General features: G+C 35.6%; 1 protein-coding gene across 9 annotated transcripts in view; it reads left to right on the forward strand.

Moving 5' to 3' along the window:
* Positions 1-24969, forward strand: part of LOC135198543 (LIM domain-binding protein 2-like) — a 90703-nt gene that overhangs the window by 29660 nt on the left and 36074 nt on the right. For 7 of the 9 annotated variants that reach the window (XM_064226225.1, XM_064226222.1, XM_064226224.1 and 4 more), the window contains exons 2-7: positions 10094-10169; positions 11160-11262; positions 13286-13458; positions 13982-14191; positions 16569-16692; positions 23313-23354. In XM_064226225.1, the coding sequence (XP_064082295.1) occupies positions 10094-10169; positions 11160-11262; positions 13286-13458; positions 13982-14191; positions 16569-16692; positions 23313-23354 (728 nt within the window). The remainder of the gene's footprint in view (positions 1-10093; positions 10170-11159; positions 11263-13285; positions 13459-13981; positions 14192-16568; positions 16693-23312; positions 23355-24969) is intronic. The other 2 variants (XM_064226220.1, XM_064226221.1) reach the window with 1 other exon arrangement.

Consider the following 24969-nt stretch of genomic DNA (forward strand, 5'->3'; position numbering starts at 1 on the left):
AAAGTGGTAGAATGTTTGAGCAATCGTATTTTGTCGTAGGACGTCTGTTCTTACAGCACGTAATATGCTACCATACCCATATCATCTAAATTTCTAAAATATATGAAAGTCGAAACAATAATTCCCCACCCAGTAAATCTAAGAGTAAACGATTCTTTGCACACTGTATAGAACGTATTGTATTGTTCGAGTTCATTCATTTTTAATGCCATGTGTGAGAAGATAGATATACCGGACACTCTTATTTGGTACCATTTGAAAGCTTGGTGCGTGTTCTATAGCTATATGCTAAAAGAGTTGGAAATGAAAAGGGTTTTTGTCAGTCTTCTAAGGATACGTCATAAGAGGTGTGTATGATATCCCCCCATGAACATAGATGCTTTTCGTCATAAAAAGGTACGGCATTTGGCGTTCTGGTTAACTTCGCTAAACCAATAGTAGTCGCTCAAGTCTTAATTATTTACTCTTTCAACGATTGTCCCATATCCTTGTCTAGTACTTGGGGCGGTATGTAAATTTAGGAAATTGTGAAAGGTATGACTGAACTTTTTTTATTTTTTGTCAGTCTGATTTTATCATGTTGAAGTTGGTATTATAAGAACACCTCGTAGTGTGGTAGGTGTTGATTACTTGTGTACTTATCTATTTTCATCCGTGTTCTTTATCATGTTTTATATCTACTCCACTCGTAGTTCATGTTCTATATCTACGTCATTAATTTCTTTACTATCCACGGTAATAAGATCAATGTGGCTTTGTTTAATGAGTAGGTCTCTCCTTCCTCTTACTATCAAAATTGATTTTCTGGACTGAAGTAGGCCGTTAAACAGTTCCATGCAAATTAGTCGGGTGTGCGGGCCGTGTCCATTTTCTGAGTTCATTAGACCCTTGTTTTTTTTTTTTTTTTTTTTTTTTTTTTTTTGCCTTTATCTGCAAACTTCTAGCTTTACACTTTCTCGTGCAAGCTGGCAAAAAGAGCAGCATCATGCTTTAGATCTCGTCTCCCTTAGTGGGGTAGTGCCGTCAGTCCACCTCACGCGGTGCGCTGTAGGCGTTATTAATGGTGTTTGCAGTGTCCTGTCGGCCTCTGACTGCAGCCACTGTTTAGCCGTTTTACTTAATTCTGTTCCTAGTTCCTTTTTTTCTAATTTGCCGTGGAGTCTCTACAAGTGTTTTGTCAAGTTTCACCTCGAGATCCATGTGCGTCGTCGCTTCATTTTCTGAATCTGCTATGTGCTGTTCAACCACTCCAACTCTCTCTCTCTCTCTCTCTCTCTCTCTCTCTCTCTCTCTCTCTCTCTCTCTCTCTCAAATCATATACGTTTCCCAAGGTTCTTCTCACGATATACGTCATTATTTGGTCAATCATTAAATATATTGCTGTTCGATAGCCACCATTCCTTTAGTTTTGCATCCTATCTTATCTTCCTTCTTCAGAGCTCGTCTTTTTTTGGGATATTTTAATCATTGTGAATTCTTTCGATTAAACTTATATTTTTTATAGCCGGTTTTATATTCTGAAGCCAATTCTCACCAGTTGTAATGAATTCGGTGTAGAACGGGCTCTCTGTTATTTTCGTATTCCGTAATTGCTGTGTGGATGTTGTCTTCATTTATCCTGAAGAAGAAGAAGAAAGAAGCCAGACTGCTGCCGCATGTGACCCTGAAGGACGCGATAGATGACCCGCCCCCTGACAGCGGGAAGAGTTTGGGAATCAGAGGGAAGTGGAGCAGTGTGGGAATTCCAAAACGGAAACCAATTTGGGGATTGCTGGCCACGACAGAGGAAGTGGGGCGATTCGGGGATGTCTTCTCTTCCAGGGGAAGAGGTCTCCGACGGGCCGCCTAAAAGGGGAGGGATGGCGCCTTCACCTGAATGTAATGAAGTGGTCGAAATAGTGTTTGCAGAAGAGACAGGGGCGCAGCCTCTGCTCTTGTCACTCGCAAAAGACGCTTCAGAACAGAGGGAGAGAGAGCGCGCGCCCTCCTTCGTTCGAGGGAATACTGTATTTAACTGTATTTAACACACACACACACACACACACCCCCCCCCCCCCCCCCCCCCACCTACATATACTTCTGATCACACACCGTGACAAAAAAAATTGTAGAATCTCTCTCTCTCTCTCTCTCTCTCTCTCTCTCTCTTCTCTCTCTCTCTCTGAATATGCTTCGGGTTTTTCACGGATTTTAGGCGTTATGTATGTCGTACAGAATAGGGGTGTTTTTATAACGTGTGTGTTTGGGAGTTCAAAGGCTCATGCTTTTAACTTTCTTCATAGAAGATACTGTTGAAAGACCATCGCTGGGCTTTGGTTGTCTTTGGTGCCATGAAACTGGTGTGCATTGCAGTGCAGGTAGTTTTGAATGTGGAATGAATGGGCTTAGCGGATTTTAAATGTGTAAATGATTCAATTTGATTAGGTAAAGGAAATCAAAGTTCAACAATTTGGTTATACCACTTCTACTTGAGACTTGTAGTTTTTGTACATTTGTAAAAATATTTTCATTAACTGATATTTACGTTGCAAATCAAGCACACGTGTCTGTTTACCCATGTATAGATTTGAGAAAGTTAACCTTGCATAATGATGAGGAAAGTGACATATATTTTTTGGGGAAAAAAAGCAAGTCGCCATATTACTGCACTTGGTAATGTTCATTGAAGGTTTTCGACTGGAAAAGCACAGGTAACAGATTAGATTGGATTGGATCGAATCGGTATTATGGTGCTTGCTACATCGTTGCTTTACTCTATAAATAATACGTGACGTTTTACCTTTGAACCTTTCCTCCGTCGGCGAAGGAATTCGGTCTGCTTGGGGGAAGTGATATTAACGAAAGTTCCTGAACGAGAGGAATAATGAATGTTTCCTAGATCTCGTTGTTACCTAAAGAACCAGTGTAAAAGTTTTTTTTTTTTTTTTTTTTGGGGACCTTGTACAGAACTAGCTCTCTCTCTCTCTCTCTCTCTCTCTCTCTCTCTCTCTCTCTCTCTCTCTCTAAAAATGTAACCACAAGAGAGTGAGGGAGATACGTCCATGTTTGCGATCTCCAGGAATATCAACTAACAATTTGCGATAATCATCATCATCATCGTATGCATGTATGTGTTGCAGATTAGAATAGAATGTCAGAATTGAGGAGCACGTGGCCACTATGGTAGAAGGCCAACTTTAACCCTGGTTGCAGCAACTCCTTTCGTTCCATTTACTGAACCTCCTTTCATATTCTCTTTCATCCAGCATACTTTCCACCCTTTCCTAACAACTGATTAAAGTTCAAGCACGAGGTTTTCCTCATGTTACCCCTTTCACACTTTTTTACTATGAGTTTCTGATTCAGCGCTGAATGACCTCATAGGTCCCAGTGCTTGGCATTTGGCCTAAATGCTATATTCAATTCAGTTCAGTTAGATAAACAGCAGAGATGTCCTGTCCACATGATACCTCATTCGGTCAATGTAGGCATTACTTAAGGTTCTTTGCAGCGTCCCTTCGGCCCTTAGCTGCAACTACTTTCATTCCTTTTACTATACCTCCGTTCATATTCTCTTTCTTCCATCTTACTGCCCGCCCTCTCGTAACAGTTTTTTCATAGTGCAGCTGCTTTGAGGTTTTCCTCCTGTTAACACCTTTCAAGCCTTTTACTGTCAATTTCCGTTTCACCGCTGAATGGCCTAAGTTGCCCCAGTGCTTGGCAAAATGTCAAAAATCTATATATATATATATATATATATATATATATATATTATATATATATATCGATTTTTAAAAAAAAATCTAGGCATGGAGAATTGAAGGTTTGGAGACGGAGCATTCATTCGTCGCCTTACTCCTGTCCATCCTCTTGCTGCCAATCATTTCTGTTGATATCCTAAGTAAGGCCACAATCTCTGATTGTGGATTTACCCATTATCCTTAACCCATTGCTCACTGAACTTTATTTTTAGAATCTGTTATTATTTTAGTTTGATATGTATGTTCATATGATATAATCGTATATTTTATGCATTTTTCATGGCAACCTACAAGGCAGCAGGTGCTCGCACCGTGAACTCGGGGCCCCTAATTCACGTACTATACTACCAGCTGTTGTCAAGTTCATGCTAAGAGTCAGGAACGCAACGCTCAGGAGTTTACTGGGACCAAATGTTGAACTTCAGTGGCTATTTAATTTCGTACAATTTATTGGATCAAAATTCTAAGGCCTTTTGACGTAAGCCAGTGTCTAAGAAGCAGGTTACATCTAACAAGAAAGCCTTTAAAAACGTTTTTCGAAACGTAAAAAATTCAGGGGAAAACCTTTTGAATGATGAACACCTGTGCATATAATTGCTGCTGGAAGTGGTTTTTTCTCTCTCTCTCTCTCCCTCTCTCAAACTACGCATCAGAGTACATTTTAGTAAACTCGTTTTGTTGGTGATTGTATTGGCGATACCCTTCGTTTTCCATCACTATTACTACAAATAGTATTGCGTTGTTTGCATTATACACACACACACACACACACACACATATATATATATATATATATATATATATATATATATTTATATATATATATATATATAGTATAGTCCGAGAGGAGACTCCCCTTCTGACAAAGGTTGTTGCATCTATGTACAAGGACATTTTGCTGGAAGGTTCTGAACGTTTAGATGTGAGAGCACTTAGAGATATTTGCCAATATTATCTGACCTTAAGGCTACTGAAATTGCCTCTTGTCCATTGTGCATTCAAATTTGTTTAGTTTGACTATATATATATATATATATATATATATATATATATATATATATATATATATATATATATATATATATATATTATAGAATAATATCCCTATACTATATATTAAAGTCCGAGAGGTGGATTAACTCCCCTTCCTGACAAAGGTTGTTGCATCTATGCTACAAGGACATTTTTGTTGCTGGTAGGTTCTGAACGTTTAGATGTGAGAGCCTTTAGAGATATTTGCCAATATTGTCTGACCTTAAGGCTACTGAAATTGCCTCTTGTCCATTGTGCATTCAAATTTGTTTAGTTTGACTATATATATATATATAATATATATATATATATATATATATATATATATATATATATTATAGAATCTACTTGTCATTTTTACCAGATTCATATGTAGTTGTAATAACCACAATGCCCTCTTAACTTATCGAATTGTCGCTTTTTGTCGAGGATACACTTGTCGCTACAAAGCTTTAAGATCTAGTGCAAGAAATATGTAGAAATTATGATGCCCAGTGGCGGGAAACGAACCCGGATTACCATAATCACGACGGGGTCACTTTACCGGTCTGGTCGACAGAGTGACCACGTCGTGATAATGGTATCGTGGGTTCGTTTTCCGCTACCGGACATCATAATTTCGTCCTATTTCTTGCGCTTGGATCTTATGGCTTTGTAGTGAATGACATGCGTATCCAAAAAAAAAAAAAAGCGTGAAGAATTCGAGAAGTTAAGATGGGTTTATGGCCACTACCATAATATATATATATATATATATATATATATATATATATATATATATATTTTATATATATACGCATATAACCATATAAGGAAATACCTTATGGATAGATAGATGAAGAATCGGGTAAAGGAAGGATAAGACAATATATTAATGAGTATAACTTTTGTTTATTGTCTCAAGTAAAAGTCGACGTGGTTATTTGGATTATGCATGTTTGGCGATAAGGTTTACTTATTTACGTCAGAATTTTTTACATATTTGCTATCGTGAGTAACTCTGTTACATCGATGTATGTATTATATTATATATTATATATATATATATATATATATATATATTATAATAATTATATATTGATTTAAAGACTGTTGGCAAAGAAGTGCATCTTGAGATGTTTCCTCTCTCTCTCTCTCTCTCTCTCTCTCTCTCTCTCTCTCTCCAAGGCCTAAGAAGAGAAGCATAAACATCGTAAAAGCGACACCCTCCGCTCAAGCTGTAGACGTTAACCAAAGCGCGGGAGGGACGTAGTATTTTCCCAGAGTGCAATAAAAATTCGAAAGGAGCCGAGCCAATCTTCGGAATCAATATAATCGGGAACACTGCTTGAACTCTGACCCTGAAACTTCTCAAGTTAAAGGAGGATAGTTAAGTGGGTAAAAACTGTAAACATAACTTTCCAGATAATCACCGCACTATTGATAGTGAAAATAGACTGACTGTATATAGTGAAAATAGAAGGCAAGGTCGCTGTGACCCCCAAGAACTCTGCTAATGGTCGGTGTTTAAAAAATAATGTAAGCCTTTATTCCTGTCCCTTAATTGAAGAAGTTTTCAAGCGGACATCAGAGGTCAGTGCCGCAATAGCCAAGCTGAGATTTCCTCGTGAATCAGTATCGAGTTGTTAATGTGCTAAGTTACACTTACAGTTCGCTTCTGTAACAACTCGAACAGTTCGGTAGGGATGCGCTCGCTGTGGACGTGGGTGTTGCAGATATAACTGTAATTTACAACGATAACGAAGATTGGTTGTTATTGCGTTTTACCGACTCAGCATATTTTGCTCGCGTATCGAAAGTACAACCGAACATTATCTTCTGGATCTCTGTCGTACTGGTGGGTGAGTAGTCCGTGTGCAAGTTCATTTCCCCCAACTCCTCCTTCCAAGCGATGTACGGAGTTGTAGTGCGCGTCTCCACAAGGAAAAATATCCTCCACTGATCGCATTTCGAACTGAGAAGAAAACTTAGACATTGTAGTAGATTTCATCAGCAGATGTCTTGATAACTTAGAGTTTTACTAACCAAGCTCTAGATTAGAATTATTTTTTTTTTTACTTCAGCTCTCTCAGACACTTTGGTATAAATATTCTCGTTCTGATTTGAAAACTAGTGTCATATATTTCACATTTTTGTTAGATGTTGAACAATCTGTTCAACGGTTTCTGGAAAGCGTCGGAGGGGGATTTGGACCGATGTAGGGAGATCGCAAGTTAGTTCTCAATATTACTGAGAGCTGGCGAAGATGGGGGTGGGGCGGTTGGTGGTTCCCTGGGAGGGTGGGGGCTGTAGAACAAGGAGGGAGAGGTTCGGCAGAATGCGTGGGGTGGGGGCAGGTGGAGAGCTTGACAAGTCGGCCTTCCGAAATGTAACGTTTTGTTTCTTACGTGTGAAGTTTGGTAAAGTATAAAGGACATTTCAGTCATGTTGTCGGGCGGTTCTAGAAAGGTGATGTAAACATTACTAGGCTGCAATGTCATGGAAGACCTCGTTATGGGGTTGAAATAACGGGGCCCTTTGCCTGGTTAGGGGGCTCCCGGGCTGGTATGATCTGGTGGTAGGGACGCTGCGTTCTCTCTCTCTCTCTCTCTCTCTCTCTCTCTCGCCAGCGTTGTCAGTGTCAAATAGTATCTCATAATTTGGAAGACCATATTTTTGTCTGTTAGAATGTGTGTTTATATGAATGGTGAAAAGGATATTTTTTGAGTTCCGTTATACGGTTGAAGTTGAAGCTTTTTGATGTAAAATGGGGAGCATGGTAGGTTGTACTAGATTTATTTACACGTCGCGTAAAATTTGTAGGGCTGCCTCCTGGGAGCGTTCCCCCTCACCTCCTCCCTCGCTCGTATTCTTTCTGGGTTCCCCCATCTCTTCGCTCCCTCAACCGCCCCCTCCCCCAGTTCCCCCAAGTTTATTGTTGGTTGACTCTCCTCCTCCTCCTCCTCCTCCTCTTCCTCTATGTGCTTTTCCTAACTTCTTTGTTTGGTTGATATGCTTCTCGTTTTATGTGAAATGTCTTAGGAAGCAGGCAGTGTTACACTTGTGAATGGAAAATTCATTACAGTATTTAGTTATGGTATCTTATGCATTACACCGGGAACACGGAATGGTGAAATGATTATTTATTAAAAGGCGATTTTAAGAGTTCATTCTTTTTTTCGCTTTACACTGAAACTTAATCCAGAAGAGTGCCTTGCTTCGTTGGGAGGTTCTCAAAATTTCATATATGAATAATCACGATTTTCGAAAGTTGGTGTGGTGTCTGTGATGTGTTGCGTTTGTGATGTGCAGCGCAGTGCAGAGATCATTTCCATTCCCTCCACTTGTCTTGGTCAGAATTTAAAAGTATCCCCCCCCCCCCCATTTACTTTTTCTGTAAGTACTCGACGTCGGAGGCTGGCTGGATATCTTTTATTTCGAACTAGTTACAATTCATAAGTGTCATTTTGAGGCTTTCTCCCTGCGTATCTTTGCAGCAAGTTGTGTTCATGTAAAAACATATTATATATCTCATATAATATAAATATATATATATTTATATATATTAATATTATATATATATATGTATATATATATATTATTATAATCTATATATAATGTGTTTTTATTTATATAAAAACACGCCATGCCTCAAAATAACACCGATGAATTAAAACGAAGTTTTAGGAAAGTAGCTTGGGGGAGGGGGCGGCTTTTAAACTAACCAAGAGACGGGTTGTGGGGTGTGGAAATAATCGGTGCACCACCTTTTGCACATCACAAACGTCACAGCGTGGACATTACATCAACTTTCTAAAAAACGTCATTAGGCATTTGAGAAATACGAATGCCTCCCTACACAGCACACTGTAACTTTGTGTACAGAAACACACCCGTATATTACTCGTCAGTATAATTAGCAAGGAAATATGTAATGCGATGAAAAGTGGTCTAGATTGTATAGTACAGAAGTGCTGGAAGAGCAAATTGATAGAGGTAAAAGTAAGATGGTGTTTGGTTGAAGCAGAAGTAAAGATATAACGAGTGACAGTCTTTTTAGATATAGGTGTACAGGGAGAAGGATTAAAATGACCGGGTTGGAGGATGAAAGAATAAAAGTAAAGTTAAAAAAAATAGAAATTGAGATAGCATGACAGAAGAGGAGGTTAAAATGACCCGGGTGGAGATGAAGAAAAAATAAGTTTAAAAAATAGAAATTGAGATAGCATGACAGAAGAGGAGGCAAGAACTTTAGGAAGACTGAAAGGTTGTACTGTGTGGAATGAAATGAAAAGAGAATGGTTACAGAAGAAAAGAAACTTGCAATAAAAGATTTTTTGTGGTTGTGAATGTTTTGACAGGGGAAGTTGACTGTTGAGGAAGTAAAAAGAGACAATAATTGAGCGGCTGAAGAAATGCTAGCCACCAAGATTTAAAAGTGAGATGCAGGCGAATATGGTGATTGAGTGAATACCCTCTTACTGTACCTCCGTTCATATTATCTTTCATCCATCTTGCTATCCACCCTCTTATAGTAACAGGTATTTCATAGTGCAACTGCCATCCTTTCCTCTTGTTACACCTTTCATTTACCTACACTGAATTTCATTTCCAGCACTGAATGACTTCATAGGTCCCAGTGCTTGGCCTTTGGCCCAAAATCTCCAGTACTCAATTCATTTCAATTCATTGTTTACCAGGAAGTTTGTGTGGCATTTTGACGGAGAAAGGAGGATGACAAAAGGAGTGATGGAGGGAGAACTGTAATTGTTTTTGAAAGGAAGATGTTGTGTGCGCTAATTGATTTGTTTTGAAACTATTGTGTGAGGTTTTCAAGGACATTGAGAAATCTGTTCGGCATATATGGTCTTGGAAAAAAAAAGTTTGGTAAAATCAATAGAGGATGTGTGGAGAGTGTTGAAAAAATTTTGAAGGTGTTGAGACCAATGAGAAGTTTTAAGAAATTGAAAGAATGTTAGATTGTGTAGATGAGAGTGACTTGCTTGTTGTAAAAGTTGTTCCGAGACTGATAATTGTTATGCTGTATTATTATCCTGAAACTTCCTCTTGTGAGTGGAATGGTTTTATGTTGAAAATAGACTGTACACAGCAGTATTCTGTAAATAACCTAGCACTGTATACTATGTATATCCCAAACATATATGAAGATCAGTATGTATTTGTCATATTTAGATGTTACTCATTGGTATGAGTTCCCTTTTTCTTATGAATTTTTATTTTTATTTTTTCATTGGTATATATGCCTTTTTTATGAATATTTTCTCTTCTTCTTTGACATGAATACTCTTAGTCATTTTAATTTTTTCTCTTTTCTTTTACAGAAGGCACACACCATATTTTGGTCAACCTGACTATCGCCTTTATGAGCTTAATAAACGGCTACAACAAAGATCTGAGGTAAGTTCAGTGTTGATGGACAGTAATATGTATTGTACTTTGTCCATTCTTGGAATTTATTTATCTATTGTATTTAATAATTGCATAGAGAATAGCATGATAAATCATAGTTCGTCAAAATGTGTCAGACCCAAAACATGAAGTTTAACTTTCTGCTTATGTTTATTTTAGTTAAAAGTGATCAGATAATTAGTTACAATTATCTTCAAAATTTTAAATGAGTAAGTTTGTAGTGGTCTTTAATCTGAACAGCATTGCACTCCCAAGAAAATAAGCGATTAGTTTAAAACAGTTAACAAGATAATGTCTAGCATTTTATGTCTGTGGGAGCTGAAAGAATTTGAACACATACAATAATGCAATAATAAACATTCCAAATGTAAATACTAATATAATAATGCATTATGATATATTCCAAATGTAAATACCATCAGCTAATAATTAATCTGGCAGTACATACGAACATTGTATGTACATACTGTATGGGTATGTAAATGGAAGCCCATAAGATGGAACAGTTATTAACTGTCTTCTAGGAACTATATTTTCATATGCATCAGGTAATGTGTGGTCTGACATAGCCTGAAATTGAAAATTCACCAAAACTAAATAGTATTCATATTACATTTATTGAAGTATTAGTACTACTTGCTGAAACAAGTTTGAAGCTATTTTGCACTTCTGCTTGTTAATGAAATTGAAATGAATCTGTTTTTATACATTGAAAGAAAAGTAATTGTTGTAATTTATATAAACTATATGTATATGAATGCCTCAGCAGTAGCTGGGGAAAAGGAGAAATGCAGAAAATTTAAAACAAGTGAAATGTATTGTACTTAGTATTTCTAACCCTCGTATACAAGACACAACAGTAGAAACGTGAATTTGCATACATACATTATTTTATCCTTGGAAGTCTTCATTTTACTCTTATGTCATTGTACTTATTTGTCATATGTTAGTTTTAAATCTTTTTGGTTCTCTCTACAGGAATCAGATAATCTGTGGTGGGATGCATTTGCAACTGAATTTTTTGAGGATGATGCCACCCTCACCCTTACCTTTTGCCTTGAAGATGGCCCCAAAAGATATAGTAAGTGATACACTGTGACATGTTTTCTCTGAAATGTCTAATGTTTTACTCTGAAATATTTAGAGAACTTAGGTTTTGAATATACTGGGGATTTGGAATAAATCTAAAGTTGATACTAACAGGTTATTTTTAAAGAAAATTAATCCAATCTTCTCAGTGATTAGTATGGTATTCTGTATTCATTACTAGGGTTATGTCAGTAAGCCTGTACTGTGCATGTTTCTCTTTTTACAAGAAATTTAAATTGTTTTGCACGAGTGATGAGTGAAAGAGGAAGAATAAATTTGGAAAAAGTGAGAAAGAGAATATATGCAAGAACTTTAGAGATTGCAAAAATAGATGTTGATGCTAAACTTAAGAAAATGGACCTAGAATGGAAGATAACAGCAGACATAATTGTCACAGAAAACTTTTGGTTTTGAATCGGAGGAGCGAGTGCTGTGAGAGACAATTTAGGCAATAGAAAAGTAGTAACTAATAGTACAAAGGTTGACGGACGTGTGTGTGGATCAATGTAAATCTGATATTTTGGTGGAAATAGTAACTCTGTAATGGGAGTAACTGATATCTTGTTATTGTTGTGAATACTTATATATATTATATATATATATATATATATATATATATATATATATATATATATATATATATATATATATATATATATATGAAGATCAGTATGCATTTGTCATATTTAGATGTTACTCATTGGTATGAGTTTCCCGATTTTATATATATATATATAATATATATATATATATATATATATATATATATAATATCAATATATATATATATATGCGGTATATATATAATGTATATGTATATCACCTGACTCAAGTGTTCAAGGTTCCCGAGAAGTGACTAAAAGGAAAATTTTTCCTGTAATGTTAATGTAAAAGCTGATGGATGTTAATAGAGAATTTGAGTATACCATTTACAGCATACCCTGGGAAACCTGTTTATGAAATGAAATATGAGTTAGAATAACAAAGTTTTATGTTACACAGCAAAGTTTTTAGAAGTTTTTTTTTTAATTACTTGACTACAGAGTTGAGACTAATGACACACATTAAAGAAATGAGATGCATCATGGGAAGTTGAAAATATAATTTGTCAGTACAGTGGGAACCCCTGTATTCGTGCTCTCCCGATTCACAGATTCGCGGATCTCTCTCTGGACCATATCTACCCATTATTCGCAGAAAATTCGCCTATTCGCAGTATTTTTCTATGAGAAATATCAAGAAATTGTTGTATTTTTTATCAATTTCGTCATAAAGTGCACTTTTTTGTGATGAAACTATTAAAAAAACCAGGTATAATAATATTTAGTTGATTTTTCTCAAGTTTTACCTACCAAAATAGGCCATTTTCCACGTTTTTATAGGAGTTCCAACCATTCACGGGGGAGTCTGGTATACACCCCGCGAATATGGGGGACCACTGTATTTTTTATCATAATAATGAGCCTGGTAAGCATGTGCGAGATTTGCAACATAATAGTAAAGGGTATCCAGAAATTGTTTCTTTAATGGAAACACTTGCAACAGTGTGTGTGTGTATGATAGAAAAAAAAAGTGAGTTAGACTGGCTACTGATGATGTTTCTGTGTAGTGTATGAAGCAGCTGTTAAGTGATTGGGCCTTGGGCATAGCAGTATCTCTCTCTCTCTCTCTCTCTCTCTCTCTCTCTCTCTCTCTCTCTCTCTCTCTCTCATGCCACCCTTTTATAAGGCATACTGGTTAAAAAAAACTGCCTGTTTTGAGTTTATTTGGTATAATACATAACTCAAGTGGAGCTTTGAAATAAGACTATTTGATTGGTAATAAAAATGTCAGTTAGTTGATGAAGTTATTGGTGAAAGGGCATGTGAATCATGTAGTATTAAGATAAAAAGTATTAACCTTAGCTCTTTTTTTGGTTCGTGGTGGTAAATTGGTAAAGTGCTGATTTTTTTCAGTCTAAACCACATTTTCTTAACTGGACTTGTCGTCATAATTAACTTTTGTTTCTCTTGCAGCCATTGGGAGAACCCTAATACCACGGTATTTTAGAAGCATCTTCGAAGGTGGTGTCACGGAGCTATACTACACCTTGAAGCACCCCAAAGAATCCTTTCACAATACCTCAATCACACTAGACTGTGACCAGTGCACGATGGTCACTCATCATGGCAAATCTATGTACACGAAGGTAAGACACTGTTGTCAGGCACAATTCAAACAAGGGATTGACTGTTGTTTGGTCGTAAAATTTAAAATAACCTTATTGGATGGCAGAATTTTGGATTGCAGGCATTGTTTGGCATGTAGGAAAAGTAAACAGTAGGGTCCTTTATTGTTATATATTGTAGTTGTTATATATTACTCACAATACTGGCAGTCCCCGGTTATCAGCGGGAGTTCCGGTCTTGAAAGCGTGATGATAACTAAAAATTGACGATAACCGAGAATCACAGATAATAGCACTGATCCCCGGTTATTGGTAGCGCTGATCACTGAGGATCAGCGCCAATAAACAGGGATCAGCATAACAAATTCAGTCATCGCCATCGCAGCACCATAAAGCCAGATCACCATTAACTGGGGACTCCTGTACTATAATAATTTTTTTTTTTTATCAGGAATTATGCTCATAGTGGTGTCTTAAATTTTTCTTTGTACAGGTGTTTAAAAAGAAAGCTTTCCTTACTTCATGAATTCATTATCTTTTGCAGGTTTGCACTGATGGTCGACTTATTTTAGAATTTACCTTTGATGACTTGATGCGAATCAAGTCGTGGCATTTTGCCGTCCGTGCCCACCGTGAATTAATTCCTCGGTCCGTTGTGGCCATGCACTCCCAGCAAGACCCTGGCATGGTTGAGACCCTTAGTAAGAATATAACACGGCAGGGCATTACCAACCACACCCTCAACTACCTCAGGGTAAGTACTGAACTACTGTATTTATTGCTATTATTGAAGTAGTTAACCACACCATTGTAGGTAATTTAATCAGTGCTCATATGGTTGGCCAATGACTGTATTCAGGTTCACAGCTCATCTAGATGAGAGTAGAGGATACCTAACCAATCCTGAAGGGGTATATGAGGTTGCAACATCAAAACCTCAACGATCAGATTAAATGCTATAATTTTTGGTAGCAAGCTTTTGACCAGTCAGTCCCATGGAGGTAATCATTAAACCGCATTACCATCCTCCAGCAGTGAGGAAAAATGACCAACATACAATTTTTAACTCAATACATACTTCCTGTCCTCTGTGTTATGTGATCATGCTCTACAACAAGAGGATGAAACATTAACTCCTTTTGCAATCTTTCTTTTTCTTTAATAGTAATAAAAAGGAAAAACCTTGGTTTTGTTTGGCTCAAATTTAATCTGTCAAGAAGAAAAGGAGTCTAGAAAAATTTGAAAGTTCACTATTAACATAATTCAGATGGAATATAAATTTTTCCAGTATAATTGTATTTTTCCTAACATACAAACCCCATGTCTGTACATATGGGGATTTACTTTAAGCGCAAGCTGGGACCAGCCTTTTAATTGTTTAGTGTTTTTAAAATTAATTTTGCTTTGGACAAGTCATAACTGAGAAACACTGTACACACATGCTAAAGAACTAACAAAAGGTTAAGTTCCTATATAAAGTGAAGTTTGAAATCAGTGCTCACAATAAAACACAAGATGAATGATAGAATTTTAATAACATACTTAAAAAGTCCAGTTTTTGTGCTATGTGAACGATGCAATACTTGGCATAATATGAGGTTAGGAAACGGAACAATAAAGAATAATGGCAAATTTTTCAAATTACAGTACGTATAAACAAAAACAAAAAAATTAAATTTGATACAGCGTGGTAACAGCTGATAAGAAAATTGCCCAAAAAGATAACAATAACAAAGGTATTGAGAGGATAAACTCTGGCAGGTTATGAGGTAGCCTATATATATTGTATACCTATGTGCAGCGTTCCTCACTGGACGAGTTGGTTGTGTACTCGCCTACCAGTCTGGTAGCCCGAGTTCTATCCCAACTGTCACCACCACAGAAACAGGGAAATGCATTTCTGGTGATAAGAAATTCATCTCTCAATATAATGTGGTTCAGATCCCACAATAAACTAGGAGCGCCTCAGTGGCGTGGTCGTGGGTTCGATTCTTGGCCATTCCATTGAGGAGTTAGAGATGTGTATTTCTGGTGATGGAAGTTCGCTCTCGACGTGGTTCAGAAGTCACGTAAAGCCATTGGTCCCATTGCTGAATAACCACTGGTTCCATGCAACGTAAAAGCACCATACAAACAAACAATAAACTGTAGGTCCCGTTGCCAAGTAACCAATTGGCTCCTAGCCATGTAAATAAAAATCTAATCATATAGTATTTTGTGTTTTGTACGAGAAAGAAAATAAGTTTCCTTTCATGTAAATTTTTTTCTTTTAAATGCTATACTACTGTTATTTTTCAGTGTTTAGTTTCAATAAATTCATACCCATGTTATTCAGTTGTTTACTAGATGTAGTACAGTGTACTTGTCAAGTTGTGTTTTGTTACAAGAGAGAAAAAAAGGATTATTTGTATTTTTCTTTTACAAAGCATATTTATACAGTAATTTTGTTATAAATATCAGAAAATAAGCTTGCTAAATGCATTTTGCATAAAGTTTTCAGTTTAAAGTGTGATGGTTATTGTGTTTTACAATCTTTGATTGTTTTTACCGGTTTTCCAGCTAGCGCTAGAAGATTATTTTATTATTAAGACCTCAGGTTTGTTAGCTATGAAAAATACAGTGATTAAAAAATTTGCCATATTTAGTGTTTAACAGTCATGCAGCATTGCCAACTACTCCCCTCACATCCCACCCATTCTTTCTAGTCCCCCCTTCCCCCTTACCCTGGAAACTTTCTCCAGTCTCTCCCCTACCATTTCTGAGCCTGTAAGCAGTATTGCCAACAATTCTTGATGCCTGCATAGCATTACCAACCATTGGAATGTGGTTTGTAAATTTTATGAAATGTATGGATGTATATATAAGCAGTACATATGTATATTATATATTTTGGGTGCTAGTTGCCTGTGGATAATGTCAAGTTGGGGATAATCAAGAGATTGTTGTATTACTGTAATACTACAAATAGCCAGACCATGAAGTTAAAATCAGATCTGTTTCTGTGTGTAATACATAAAGAAAGTAAAGGACTTATAGAAATTTATCCTCATGTTGAAATACAGTTATAGCTATTTCAGTTAGCTTTTATTACAGATTTAAATTTTCATGTTTCGTGGTTTTTCTTTTTCCAGTTATGCGTTATACTGGAGCCTATGCAGGAACTGATGTCCAGACACAAAGCATATGCTTTGTCTCCACGTGACTGTCTCAAAACTACTCTTTTCCAAAAGTGGCAGAGAATGGTTGCACCTCCAGGTAGGTTTGATTGATTCTTCAGGAGTTTTGCTGAAATGTCTTGCTGTTGATAGGATGTAAATTGAAAAGTTGTTTGATTACACAAACAATTTGTAAGGCTCATTTTTTTCATGCTCAGCTTTTATGTGATGTACTTTATCTTGGAGTCTTGTGATTTAGATACATTTTTCATGGATGAGTTTATTTATTAATATATGGTTTATTATTAGTTAGTCCTTTTTCTAAAAACTTATTTTGATCTATAATGTACAGTGAAATCTAGCTAACTTGGACACACTAGATAGGAGAGGTGGTCCAGCAGAAAATAAGTTCAGGCTCAAGTGGGGAAATTTGGAGTTGCTATTATTATTGTTCAGTAACTTTCACCAAGAACACACAATATAATTCAATTCAGTTATGCAGTCATACTGTTTATCATTTTATAGTTAGTTAATATGTAATTATTATTATTAATATTATTTACCTTTCCTGCCGAACTCATTTTCTAGAGTAAACAGTCGTAAGACGAGCCATTATAAGGTGGTTTTTTTACTAGACTTTTCAAAGCCTTTCAACTATCTTTTCAAATATACATTGGATTATTATACTGTGTCACAAGTTTCAAAAAAGACTAAACAGTGATTGTAGTGCATTGGTCAAGATGCACCCCCCAACCACTCTAAAGAGATGGAGAGTTTTCATTAGAGGGAAAGAAAGATATAAAAATTGTTATCCATAGTGATTCACAGTCTTCCAAAGAATTTACTGAAATTTAACAGAAGGCCCAGAAAGTACTAGGATACAATAAATATCAGTAAAATTAATAGTGTAAATGAGATATGTAACCTTATAAAATACATCAGTTACACGACAAATAGCAGTATGTGCAATTCTGCATTACATCCCAGAGGAAAGACATGGATAGAACCAGTACAAGCAAGATCAATCAAACTAATGCCATAAGTAAGGCGTCTTGCACACAAAAGGAGGCTAGAATGCCCTAAGCATTAAGTAAGAAGTTGGTAGACAGAGACATTTGAAGTCAGTAAAATGTTAAAAAACTAAATAGTTACCTAAGCAGATTCAACAAATGGAAAAGGTTCCGCACACTTTGGGAACTTTCTTCACATTCATGATAGACTCTTATCATTGAACTGACACCCAGCTGATACTGTGAATAGCACCATTAGATTAGATGAGAATAGTGCACAGAGTGATTGACAGATTTTTTCTCTCTCTTAATCTATCTACTAAAGACAGTGTTTAGTTTCACTGAAGTCCAAAGATATAAATGAACGAAGGTAAAGGTTGTGGGATAAGTACCTTAAGAACTACTGGCTTATGGTTCTGAAACTTTAAATGGGACTACCAGATGACCTGAAGATGATACACTTGGATACTGTTCTGGAACATTCCTGAAGAAGCCCTTGATCCTGACAAAGATTGTTGTTGCATAAGTTTGATGATGCTGGTCCTTGCAGTATGGAGGGAGTGAACTGAGGTACCATTTTCCATCATACTTTGGATGGCCTGTGATCTGAATGATATCAAGTGCTTCCTGGACCTTGCTAAACCAGGCGATAACAGGTCTAAGATCATTCTTGTCATCTGTATCCTAGGTAGAAATCTCACTAGCAGCAGCAGTCTCTTCATTGCACAAGTACAGCAGTATCTCTTGATTCAAGAATCATTGGTAGTAATCCATTGTTGCTATGATAAATACCTTGGGCCATTGATTGAAAGATATACAGGCCGTCCCCGGGTTACGACGGGGGTTCCGTTCTCGAGACGCTTTGTAAGTCGAAAATCGTCATAAGGCGGTCAAAAATCCTAAGAAAACCTTACTTCTAATGCTTTGGGTGCATTAAACTGCATTCTTATTGCATTTTTATTTTGCATATTTGGTGTCATATTTCTTCTGCCAGATCAGCGGTGTATGGAATAACCCTGGGACGTGTCGTAAACCTGGAAATAATTTCTGATAAATATAATTGAAAAGCGTTGTAACCTCGGAACGTTTTAAGCCGAACCCGTCGTAAGCCGAACCTGTTGTAAGGCGGGGACTGCCTGTAAGTTGCACTAGAGACAAGAGGACATGGACATACTAAAATGCACCATTCGAGATGGGCAGTAGCAACTGACAGACCTTAAGGAATAACAGGCACAACCATGTAATAAGCAATGACTCCATACAGCACTGGGTTTGAAGTCAATTCAGTTATGAATAATTCATTTAAAGAATTTTACCAAACTTCCCAGATATCAAAAATGTGGGTGTCTAAGGAGTCTGCATAACACGTGGTAAGCAAACAGTGCTTTCAACCTATTTACTTCTCATGACTTCTCAGCATAGGTTGATGGGCAAAGTGGTAAAATACCCAGTTTCATCAGTGTTATAGAATTACTGTCTGATATGCAAAATACCTTGTCAACCAAAACTAGATGATCTGAAATCCTGAAGCTTCCAAATCACCAAACTGAATTTTAAATCAGGATAGCCATCCTTAAGAACCCCTGAAGTACCTAACAGCCATCTTTAGTTTAGTCCCATGAACTGGTGCAGCCTTACTATCAGACCTCTGATCTATATACAAAAGATGATACATATATATATATATATATATATATATATATCTATATATATATATATATATCTATATATATATATATATATATATATATATATATATATGATCTATATATATATATATAATATATATATATATATATATATATATAATTCTATATATATATATAATATATATAAAATTGTCATCGCTTCTTGGTACATTATAGAACATTACAGAATATTTCAATAAGTGTATGACATGAAAAATATTATTTTGTAATTAAATTAATCTTACAAAATGGTACTGTACTGAACATATGTTGTGTGTCACGTGAATGTATGTAGCCTATGCACACCAAACATTCTCCAGTTTTAAAAACTGCACATTAAAGCTTGTAGTTATTTTCCCTTTTTGCAAACAGTATGTTGCAATGTACACTGTAGTACTGTATCTCTAATACATACAGTAAACAACAAAAGAAATGATGATTACGTTCTTAATGTACTATTAGTTTTAGTAGTTTAAACTGTGAAATGCTCAAGAATACAACATTCTCTTTAATTATATTAATACAGTAATGTACACTATTTATTTTTGCTTTACACTAATATTATTACAAGTTTTTATAACACACCTTTATGAACCGCATTTTGTAGGGTATACATGTTATTTTTATTACTGCTACTGTTTAGAATGTGAAAATGTATGTAAATTTTAATTACTTAAAAATAGCCCCCTTAAATTTTTGGGTATTTTTTTCACATTTTGAAAATATACATTGTACATTGTATCTTAATGTATAGAAGAGTAAGCTTCATTTTTCACCACATACAATTATGTGTAAATTTGTATTAAAGCCAGTAAATAATTTTGATTCCAACTATTAAAGAAATGTTTAAATATATTCCAACTTTAAAAGTGAGAATGGTAAGTGAAGAGAAAAATATAAAATTTTCTAGAATTGTAGAAATACAGTATTATAGTGAATGGCTGTCGAAGACGATTGGCTTGCATATTACAGACAATATTTTGATACAGGAGAAAATTTTGAAAAACAATTAACTAATTTTTGGAATTATTATTACAATTTCTGATACCATTCATAACAGTTGATCCACTAATGATCTCTTAACTTGTAGTGGGTAACCAGAAGTTTCCAGTGTCAAGTCACTAGACCAAATTTTCATAAATGAAATAAAATCTAACTTGGTCTTTAGAGGTAAGACCTTGTCATGCTCAGCAGATGGCAATTCCATCAGTGCTCTCATAAAAGCACAACAGACTAGCATGAGCCCAACAAAGCTTAAGGTACACCCAATAATTCCACTACAGGTTGTGTTGTGCTGGAGTCCAGATTACACTCTTCACAAGCAAGAAGAGCTCTATGACTTACAGCTATTCAGTGCGTGAAGAATTTCTCTTTGCTCTCGTCTCTGTTTCACTGGAATCTGCTCTCTCTCATCTCTCCTCTCTCTCTCTCTCTCTCTCTCTCTCTCTCTCTCTCTTAGCATATCTATAATGCCTGACTGAGGTAAAGTTATGAGAAAATATCATCCATCCCACTCCAGAAGTATTCAGCATTCATTCCAGATGATTTGCATTTTTCTAAATTTTTGTTGTTGATAAATGCGTTCCCATTCGCACTGAAAAAAAGTGCAAAAATTTAACATTACAAATGAAGTGAATAATATAAGGATTATGGTAATATGTTTACCTGGAACATAAAAATCTGTTTTACAGAAAAATTTAGTTAAAAAATTCTAGATTTTTTCTTGTACAAAACAACCTTTATCCCAATTTGTCATTAGAAGAGATGTCCATTAGTGAGAAAAAGGGCTATAAGATTTTATGTGTGACTTAACTCCTGTAAACCTTTGGTTGTTTTATTGTTGCATCCAGTGGTTACAAGTGGGTCTTTTATGGACAGGGACGGAACTTTTATCCTCTTGTTCATCTATGTTGTCATACTTTTCTTTCCTGATCATCACTAATCTAGCACTTTTTCATTATTATAATAGGTGTTAGTTTTCCAGACCTCTGAGTCTCAAGTAGACTCTTCTCGGGCTGGTTCTCAGGGATCAATCCTGAGAAAAAAAAAAAAAAAAAAAAAAAAAAAAAAAAAAAAAAAAAAAAAAAAAAAAAAAAAAAAAAAAAAAAAAAAAACAAAAAAAAAAAAAAAAAAAAAAAAAAAAAAATTAGACTTTATTAAGAAACCCGTCTTATTTAAAAAATTTATGATTTTATTAATTGAAAAATCCCTGCTTTCTGCAAGAATATTTTTCATTTCTGAACTCCGCAGATAAATAGATCTTTGCTGGGTCCAATTGGGCACTCAACAAGGCATGCCTTTTTGGTGTACCTGCCTTTGCACCACAAGTTGTTGGGGTAGTGCTCTTGGAATCTGTTTACAAAGTATACAACTTTTTTATTTTTATACCTATGCCCCTACCATGTGGCTTTCCCACTGATTGACTTCTGATCCCTTGTGTCCTCAGTTTCTCCTATTCTGTGGTCATGAACATTTGCTTGGGGTTCTCCATAATTCTGGCTCTTAAGATTTTAAATGAATGATTTTAAACACTCAGCATGGTTTTTCATACTAATCACGTAGTGATTACCTTTCTTCCTTCCCCTCTGAATGGGTGTGAATTTCTTGGCACACAAAAAAATGAGGAGCAGAGGGAGCCTCATACTCAGGTCAGTTCATGCCAGGCTGGGCATTCTCATTCTTGAGAAATATAAGTTGGTATTCCTTGGTGTGCTTGTATTCATGGAAATAAGGCAGTGTTGGTTTATGAATAATAAGTTAGCTAAAAAAAATTCTTTTCTTGAAAAAAATGTTGGTTGGGGGGGTTGGGGGCATTTTTTTCCAGGTGATATTTTGGGGATGGATTGTATGCTGCGGGATATTGATAGTTTTTGTTTGTCTGTGTACCCATGTTGAATTCTTGGGTAGTGCAGAGTTAAAATTATCAATAGAATAATCATCACAGAGCCTTGTGTGTAATCATATGATTTTTCATGTGGTAAAGTAGTCTTCTTTATAAATGTATTCGTATCAGTGTCAGTGTACCATTTATAGCTTCAATGTTGTGATTCTGAGTAAGTTGTTTCTTAATTACAATACTCTGCATGGTTAATTATTAATAATGTAACTTCAAGTTTTTCTTGTTTTGCTGTGGCTGTAAATAGTGTAATTTTCATATCTTATTTAATTGCTCTGCCATTATGTTTATTTGCTATTAACCCCAAAATGCAGCCTGGCTTTTGCAATTAAAGAGGCAGCATTGTGTAAATACATGTTTTAACAACTAATTGTTTTGTCTTTCTGTTCTTTGTTCTTTTTTTATTCTGTTTTTAGCTCTTTACAATGGCCATCCTTTTGAGTATTTCACAACCCGTCCCCCTTTCTCTACCCATTTATAATCACTCTTGCATCTCTCATCCGGGGCTCACCTCATGCTTTAAGTAGACATAAAGGGTCCGAATATAGAGAACAGATTATGAGAACTTTTGTTCTTTGCAGTATTTGCTTATCTCAGTTTAATGGGATTACTTTCTGTGCCTGTTGAGTAAGGGATTTTAGTCAGATGGGTAAATGTTATTGTTATTTAAATAAATTTTTGCAGTGTTTTAGTGAAATTTTTAATTAATCTGCTGCCTTTTGATTATAGTTTTTGCATGTTCAGGCATTGTTTAAAAATGAAATTGTATTTAAGGATTGGATTTTCAATAAGGAGTGAATACTCTTTAAAGTTCTAATATTACAAGTTTCTTCTAGTGAGTATAGTAATGGAAAAGGCATGTCATGATATGAGTCAATCTAGTTTGAAATCAGGAAAATTAAACCTTTAGTACATGCTTTTGGCAAAGTAAACCTGTAGTACACGCTAATGGTGTGGTGTCTCAGTTGAAATGGTTTTCTATTTGATGGAAGGCTGTTTGAATTTTTTTTTTTTTAGAAACACTTTAAGGAAAGAGGATGCATTTGAGTTAAGGCCCGGAAGAGGGATGTCATTCCCTATGATGTTGTTTATGTGGATGTGATCAGCTGTGTTTTGTTTGTCATAGGTGCAGCTAATCAAGCAAATGGTAAAAATGGTGCCGATGGAGGTATGTGGTGGACCCACCTTAACAGCTGTTCATTTGTAATGTTGAATACAACTAACCACGTAGTTATCACATCCTTTTGCCACCTTCACTACTGTAACTGCTACTAACACGCAACATGTGATACAACCTTGTTTGCACAGTCACAGTCATTCAGCACTTCATAGAGTTTCTTACTTTTGTTAATTTTGCTATTACACTAAATTGGAACTAGGTAACCAATTCCCGTAGACAAATATTTACACTACATTGTAGTTTTAATGTTTGCAAAGAAAATGACTGACTGGAGCAGGTTTATCTTTAATAATACCAAGTCTTCTTTCTGTGCAGTACTAAAACAACTTCTTAGCATAGATTCTCCTTCTGGGATCTTTTTGACATTAAAATTAACCCTGTTATTGTACTCATAAGTATAAAAAATTTTTGAAATTTATTTCACTGGTGACTTCATTGCTGGTCATAGGAAGACCCACCTCTGAATACTACCTTTGTACCATTGAAGTCGTTATTAGATGATAGGTAAGACTTACCTCAGAAGCTGGAATACCCAATCTAACTTTCTATAGCTCTCACTTTGTTTCTTCAGTGGAGAAATTCATAGGTTAATACAGTTGTCACCCTTTATATGCGAGGAATTGGTCCTAAGCTTTTTTTTTTTTACGCATGTGTGAATTTGTGTGTAAGACATCAAACAATATTATAAAGTACATATACTGGTACCATTTTGATTTTTAACCGCAGTATATACATAATACAGCAGTACCTACAAGTAATTTAATAAAAAAAGAATATATTGTTTTACTAGATATTTTTCATATGATAAATTGATGAGGAAATTACATGACCTATGCAAAGAGATGAATTAAAGGGAGTAATAAATTTTTTAGCTGTAGATCTCCAGACAATACATAAGAAGGTTCATGTGTTCTAGGTGAACTTGAAAGTTCTGGGATGTCAGAAGCTTTTGGAGTTTCTTTTGTCAAAATGAATCAGTTCCTTGGTGAACAGCATCATGACAGGAATTTGTTTTTCATTGTTTTTTAAGTAGTCATAACATTACACATAGAAAATTCAGTAATCATAAGGCGATCTTGCACGATTTGTGGACAATTTTTTGAAAACCCATTATTCGAGGGGCAATTGTTTGAATTTACAGTTGATCGAAATACAAAATATTCAAATAAGCAGTTTTTCGAAATGAATGTTGTTCAAATCTATAACATACTTTATCTAATCATATAGGATAATAGGATTAATGTTAATAAATGATTAATTTAATTTAAATTTATTAGTTTTCCTAACATATCTTTGCACAATTTATCTTCAAAATAATCCATTACCGGAAGCAATTCAGGTGAAGATAACTCTTTTTCTACTAAATTTTCAAATGTTTCATTGACTCCTAGGATAAATGCCAGTGCTAATAGCATTCGAATTTTGACGGAAAACTCTCTCTTTCCTGACCTGAGTCAAAAAGAAGAAAATCTTCATTCTTGGAAGTCTTCATATAGTACTACTTCTTGACTGGGAATACTATATCCTTGCTATGATAGGGTCCACAATTTTCTTTTGAGTGAACCCTTCTAATTGAACGCTTAATACTGTTGACAGTAGGCAA

This window comes from Macrobrachium nipponense, chromosome 22 (assembly GCF_015104395.2).
Source record: "Macrobrachium nipponense isolate FS-2020 chromosome 22, ASM1510439v2, whole genome shotgun sequence".
In the NCBI taxonomy this organism is placed as follows: Eukaryota; Metazoa; Arthropoda; class Malacostraca; order Decapoda; family Palaemonidae; genus Macrobrachium; species Macrobrachium nipponense.